The sequence below is a fragment of the Triturus cristatus genome, chromosome 12, assembly GCF_964204655.1.
Source record: "Triturus cristatus chromosome 12, aTriCri1.1, whole genome shotgun sequence".
Taxonomy (NCBI): Eukaryota; Metazoa; Chordata; class Amphibia; order Caudata; family Salamandridae; genus Triturus; species Triturus cristatus.
In genome coordinates, this window is record NC_140595.1 from 12,147,116 (window position 1) to 12,154,317 (window position 7,202).

The 7,202-nt window shown below is 51.9% G+C and overlaps 1 protein-coding gene across 1 annotated transcript in view; it reads right to left on the reverse strand.

Annotated features, from left to right (window-relative positions):
* Nucleotides 1-6,804, reverse strand: part of FSTL3 (follistatin like 3) — a 74,136-nt gene extending 67,332 nt beyond the window's left edge. Inside the window, exon 1 of the mRNA XM_085637582.1 lies at nt 6,197-6,804. Coding sequence (XP_085493708.1) covers nt 6,197-6,281 — 85 coding nt within the window. The 5' untranslated portion in view covers nt 6,282-6,804. The remainder of the gene's footprint in view (nt 1-6,196) is intronic.
* Between the last annotated feature and the right edge of the window lie 398 nt (nt 6,805-7,202).

Consider the following 7,202-nt stretch of genomic DNA (forward strand, 5'->3'; position numbering starts at 1 on the left):
TGCATGGGTGATCTGGGGTGTTGGTGCAGCGGGAAGGCCTAGTTTGCCTGTAGCCATGGTTCAACCCCATACTGCGCTCACACCGATGTGGAAGGATTTAGCTAACATGCTCTGTTAGGTCTGTGAGGGTTGTGTGAGATGAGTCAGTCAAGTGGCTTTGGTGTCATGTGTGTGAGACAGTGTAGCGAACTCTGATAAAGTTGTAACCTTGGCTCTGCAAGAGATGCCCATTTAACGAGTGAAATGTCCTGTTGAAGTGGCAGTGCCTTGGCTACTGCATGGCCTGGCTGCCACTGTAGGCGCTCAAGAGTGCCGGGGTGTCAGGATAGCGGAATCGCTTCGGTTCATGTTGAGGGATTTGTAGCTGTACCTGCACAGCGCCCTCTATAGACTGGTGGACTTGACCAGTTTACCTGCACGGCCTCCCTCACACCTGATGTCCTGGTAATGTCAGTCTATAGATTGCTGCACCAGTCCCTGTTTCCTGCACAGCCCCTCTCACACCTGATGTCCCGTAATGTCAGTCTATAGATTGATGCACCTGTCCCTGTTACCTGCACACCCCCCTCACACCTGATGTCCCTGGTAATGTAAGTCTATACATTAATGCGCCTGTCCCTGTAACCTGCACATTCCCCCCTGTCTCACACCTGATGTCCTGTAATTTCAGTCTATAGATTCATGCACCTGTCCCTGTTACCTGCACATTTCCCTCTCTCTCACACCTGATGTCCTGTAATTTCAGTCTATAGATTCATGCACCTGTCCCTGTTACCTGCACAGCCTCTCTCACACCTGATGTCCCGTAATGTCAGTCTATAGATTGATGCACCTGTCCCTGTTACCTGCATACCCCCCTCACACCGGATGTCCCTGGTAATGTCAGTCTATAAATTGCTGCACCTGTCCCTGTTACCTGCACACCCCCTCTCACACCTGATGTCCCTGGTAATGTCAGTCAATAGGTTGATGCACTGGTCTCTGTTTTCTGCACAGCCCCCTCTCTCACACCTGATGTCCCTGGTAATGTCAATCTATAGATTGATGCACCTGTCCCTGTTACCCGCACATTCCCCTCTCTCACAGCTGATGTCCTGGTGATGTCAGTCTATAGATTGATACACCTGTACCTGTTACCTGCACGGCCCCCCTCTCTCACACTTGATGCCCTGGTAATGTCAGTCTATAGACTGATGCACATGCCTGTTACCTGCATGGCCCCTCTTACACCTGATGGCCCTGGTAATGACAGTCTATAGATTCATGCACCTGTCCCTGTTACCTGCACAGCTCCTCTCACACCTGATAGCCTGTTAGAGTCAGTCTATAGATGGATGCACCTGTCCCTGTTACATACACAACCCATTCTCACACCTGATGTCCCTGGTAAAGTCAGTTTATACATTGATGCACCGGTCCCTGTTACCTGCATAGCCCCCTCTCTCACACCTGATGTCCCTTGTAATGTCAGTCTATAGATGCATGCACCTGTTACCTGCACAGTCCCCTCTCACACGCACCTGATGTCCTGTAATGTCAGTCTATAGATTGATGCACCTGTCCCTGTTACCTGCACAGCCCCCTCTCTCACACCTGATGTCCGGGTAACGTCACTCTATAGATTGATTCATCCGTCCCTGTTACATGCACCATCCTCTCTCACACCTGATGTCCCTGGTAATGCCAGTCTATAGATTGATGCACCTGTCCCGGTTACCTGCACAGCCCCTCTCACACCTGATAGCCTGTTAGAGTCAGTCTATAAATGGATGCACCTGTCCCTGTTACATACACAGCCCATTCTCACACCTGATGTCCCTTGTAATGTCAGTCTATAGATTCATGCACCTGTCTGTTACCCGTACAGCCCCCGCTCACGCTGGATATCTCTGGTAATGTCAGTCTATAGATTGATGCACCTGTCCCTGTTAGCTGCACAGCCCCCTCACACCTGATGTCTCCGGTAATGTCAGTCTATAGATTCATGCACCTTTCTATTACCTGCACAGCCCCCTCACACCTGATATCTCTGGTAATGTCAGTCTATAGATTGATTCACCTTTCCCTGTTACCTGCACAGCCCCCCTCTCACTTGATGCGCTGGTAATGTCAGTCTATAGATTGATTCACCCGTCCCTGTTACTTGCACAGCCACCTCTCACACCTGATGCCCCTGTTAGTGTCAGTCAATAGATTGATTCACCTGTCCCTGTTACCTGCACAGCCCCCTCTCTCACACCTGATGTCCGGCTAATGTCAGTCTATAGATTGATGCACCTGTCCCTGTTACCTGCATACCCCCCTCACACCGGATGTCCCTGGTAATGTCAGTCTATAAATTGCTGCACCTGTCCCTGTTACCTGCACACCCCCTCTCACACCTGATGTCCCTGGTAATGTCAGTCAATAGGTTGATGCACTGGTCTCTGTTTTCTGCACAGCCCCCTCTCACACACCTGATGTCCCTGGTAATGTCAATCTATAGATTGATGCACCTGTCCCTGTTACCCGCACATTCCCCTCTCTCACAGCTGATGTCCTGGTGATGTCAGTCTATAGATTGATACACCTGTACCTGTTACCTGCACGGCCCCCCTCTCTCACACTTGATGCCCTGGTAATGTCAGTCTATAGACTGATGCACATGCCTGTTACCTGCATGGCCCCTCTTACACCTGATGTCCTGTAATTTCAGTCTATAGATTGATTGACCTATCCCTGTTACCTGCACAGCCCTCTCACACCTGATGTCCCTGGTAATGTCAGTCTATAGATTCATGCACCTGTCCCTGTTACCTGCACAGCTCCTCTCACACCTGATAGCCTGTTAGAGTCAGTCTATAGATGGATGCACCTGTCCCTGTTACATACACAACCCATTCTCACACCTGATGTCCCTGGTAAAGTCAGTTTATACATTGATGCACCGGTCCCTGTTACCTGCATAGCCCCCTCTCTCACACCTGATGTCCCTTGTAATGTCAGTCTATAGATGCATGCACCTGTTACCTGCACAGTCCCCTCTCACACGCACCTGATGTCCTGTAATGTCAGTCTATAGATTGATGCACCTGTCCCTGTTACCTGCACAGCCCCCTCTCTCACACCTGATGTCCGGGTAACGTCACTCTATAGATTGATTCATCCGTCCCTGTTACATGCACCATCCTCTCTCACACCTGATGTCCCTGGTAATGCCAGTCTATAGATTGATGCACCTGTCCCGGTTACCTGCACAGCCCCTCTCACACCTGATAGCCTGTTAGAGTCAGTCTATAAATGGATGCACCTGTCCCTGTAACATACACAGCCCATTCTCACACCTGATGTCCCTTGTAATGTCAGTCTATAGATTCATGCACCTGTCTGTTACCCGTACAGCCCCCGCTCACGCTGGATATCTCTGGTAATGTCAGTCTATAGATTGATGCACCTGTCCCTGTTAGCTGCACAGCCCCCTCACACCTGATGTCTCCGGTAATGTCAGTCTATAGATTCATGCACCTTTCTATTACCTGCACAGCCCCCTCACACCTGATATCTCTGGTAATGTCAGTCTATAGATTGATTCACCTTTCCCTGTTACCTGCACAGCCCCCCTCTCACTTGATGCGCTGGTAATGTCAGTCTATAGATTGATTCACCCGTCCCTGTTACTTGCACAGCCACCTCTCACACCTGATGCCCCTGTTAGTGTCAGTCAATAGATTGATTCACCTGTCCCTGTTACCTGCACAGCCCCCTCTCTCACACCTGATGTCCGGCTAATGTCAGTCTATAGATTGATGCACCTGTCCCTGTTACCTGCATACCCCCCTCACACCGGATGTCCCTGGTAATGTCAGTCTATAAATTGCTGCACCTGTCCCTGTTACCTGCACACCCCCTCTCACACCTGATGTCCCTGGTAATGTCAGTCAATAGGTTGATGCACTGGTCTCTGTTTTCTGCACAGCCCCCTCTCACACACCTGATGTCCCTGGTAATGTCAATCTATAGATTGATGCACCTGTCCCTGTTACCCGCACATTCCCCTCTCTCACAGCTGATGTCCTGGTGATGTCAGTCTATAGATTGATACACCTGTACCTGTTACCTGCACGGCCCCCCTCTCTCACACTTGATGCCCTGGTAATGTCAGTCTATAGACTGATGCACATGCCTGTTACCTGCATGGCCCCTCTTACACCTGATGTCCTGTAATTTCAGTCTATAGATTGATTGACCTATCTCTGTTACCTGCACAGCCCTCTCACACCTGATGTCCCTGGTAATGTCAGTCTATAGATTCATGCACCTGTCCCTGTTACCTGCACAGCTCCTCTCACACCTGATAGCCTGTTAGAGTCAGTCTATAGATGGATGCACCTGTCCCTGTTACATACACAACCCATTCTCACACCTGATGTCCCTGGTAAAGTCAGTTTATATATTGATGCACCGGTCCCTGTTACCTGCATAGCCCCCTCTCTCACACCTGATGTCCCTTGTAATGTCAGTCTATAGATGCATGCACCTGTTACCTGCACAGTCCCCTCTCACACGCACCTGATGTCCTGTAATGTCAGTCTATAGATTGATGCACCTGTCCCTGTTACCTGCACAGCCCCCTCTCTCACACCTGATGTCCGGGTAACGTCACTCTATAGATTGATTCATCCGTCCCTGTTACATGCACCGTCCTCTCTCACACCTGATGTCCCTGGTAATGCCAGTCTATAGATTGATGCACCTGTCCCGGTTACCTGCACAGCCCCTCTCACACCTGATAGCCTGTTAGAGTCCGTCTATAAATGGATGCACCTGTCCCTGTTACATACACAGCCCTTTCTCACACCTGATGTCCCTTGTAATGTCAGTCTATAGATTCATGCACCTGTCTGTTACCCGTACAGCCCCCGCTCACGCTGGATATCTCTGGTAATGTCAGTCTATAGATTGATGCACCTGTCCCTGTTAGCTGCACAGCCCCCTCACACCTGATGTCTCCGGTAATGTCAGTCTATAGATTCATGCACCTTTCTATTACCTGCACAGCCCCCTCACACCTGATATCTCTGGTAATGTCAGTCTATAGATTGATTCACCTTTCCCTGTTACCTGCACAGCCCCCCTCTCACTTGATGCGCTGGTAATGTCAGTCTATAGATTGATTCACCCGTCCCTGTTACTTGCACAGCCACCTCTCACACCTGATGCCCCTGTTAGTGTCAGTCTATAGATTGATGCACCTGTCCCTGTTACCTGCACAGCCCACTCACACACCTGATGTCCGGGTAATGTCAATCTATAGATTGATGCACTTGTCCCCGTTACCTGCACATTCCCCTCTCTCACAGCTGATGCCCTGTAATGCCCTTCTATAGATCGATGCACCCGTCCCTGTTACCTGCACAGCCCCCTCTCTCACACCTGATGTCCGGCTAATGTCAGTCTATAGATTGATGCACCTGTCCCTGTTACCTGCACAGCCCCCTCTCACACCTGATGTCCCTGGTAATGTCAGTCTATAGATTGATGCACCTGTCCCTGTTACCTGCACAGCCCCCTCTCACACCTGATGTCCCTGGTAATGTCAGTCTATAGATTGATGCACCTGTCCCTGTTACCTGCACAGCCCACTCACACACCTGATGTCCGGGTAATGTCAATCTATAGATTGATGCACTTGTCCCCGTCACCTGCACATTCCCCTCTCTCACAGCTGATGCCCTGTAATGCCCGTCTATAGATCGATGCACCCGTCCCTGTTACCTGCACAGCCCCCTCTCACACCTAAGTCCTGGTCATGACAGTCTATAGGTTAATGTGGCCAGCTGTGTGTGTCTGTGTGGGGCAGTGTATGTGTGTGTGTCTGTGCATATGTGCTTGAATGTGTGTGGGTCTGTGTCGTTATCTGTCTTTGTGCGTCTGTGTGCCGGTTTCTTCCTCTCTGTGTGTCTGTGTGCCGGTGTCTTCCTCTCTGTGTGTCTGTGTGCCGGTGTCTTCCTCTCTGTGTGTCTGTGTGGACATTGTTTGCCTCGTGGGTGAGTGTCTCGTGCGCACAGGGTGGCAGTGAGTGTCTAGTGGAAGACCCATTCACCTTCCCTGGTTCCTCGCCCCCTGCCCCTCCTCGACCCATCCTTTCCAAGGCCCCTGGGCTGCGTCTGCACCCCCCCCCCCTTCCTTGCCCACACCCCAGGCCCCGAGTACTCACTCCTTGCCTCCTCGGCGCTTCCCGGGGGGGTCCAGCAGAGGACAGACCAGAGCAGCAGCAGGCACCTCTCCTGCAGACCGGGCATCCTGGGGCTGTCGGGGGGCAGACCTGGGGGCGAGGGAGAGGGCTGGAGTCCGGCGCACCCCCTGACACGAGCCTCGCGCGTGCACCTGCTTCAGGGGGTCGCTCGTGGGTCTGTGGAGAGTCTCTCGTGGGTCTGTGGAGAGTCTTTGGTGGAGTTGCAGGTGGTCTGTCGTGGGTCTGTGGAGAGACTCTGGTCGGTCTGTGGGTAGTCTCCCTTGGGGACTGTATGCCGCTCCTGGGTCTGTGGTGAGACTATAGTGGGTCTGTGGACGGTTTCTCCTGGGTCTGTGGAGCGTCTCCGCTGGGGTCTGTGGGTCTCCCGTAGGTCTGTGGTTAGTTACTCTTCCGGAGGTCAGTAGTTGGTCTGTAGCGGCTGCTGCTCCCAGCTCTCCAGGGGTCTGCACTTTGGGCACAGTGTCCGGTAGGTCTGTCGTCGGTCTCCCGCGGATGCCTCGGGTGGTCTTCGGTGGGTCTGTGGTGAGTCTTCCGCGTGGGCTCTGCTCTCCTCGCTGCATGTGCCTGGCGGCCCCCTTTATAGAGGCTCCGGGGGCGGGTCTGAGGCAGCCAGTGGGCTGAGGGGCCGTGCAGGGGGAGTGAGGGGTTGGGCGTGTCTGCGAGCGTGTGTGCGTGTGTCTGTCTGTTATGCATATGTGAGGAAGTTCGTGTGTGTTTGTGTATTAAGAGGGATGTTCCTGCGAGCGTCTGTGTGTCTTTGGGTAGGCTTTGTGTGCCTGTATTTTGGTATGTGTCTGCGTCTGTGCACCTGTATGTGTGTGAGAGAGATTGTGTGTCTATATATGTACATTATTGTGTGTGTGGGTGTGATTGGAGGGCAGTTTCTGAGTGTGTTTGTCGCTGTTATGTGTTTTTTATGTTTCAGTGTGTGTGTTTTGAGTGTGCACTGCTGTGTGTGCATGCGTGT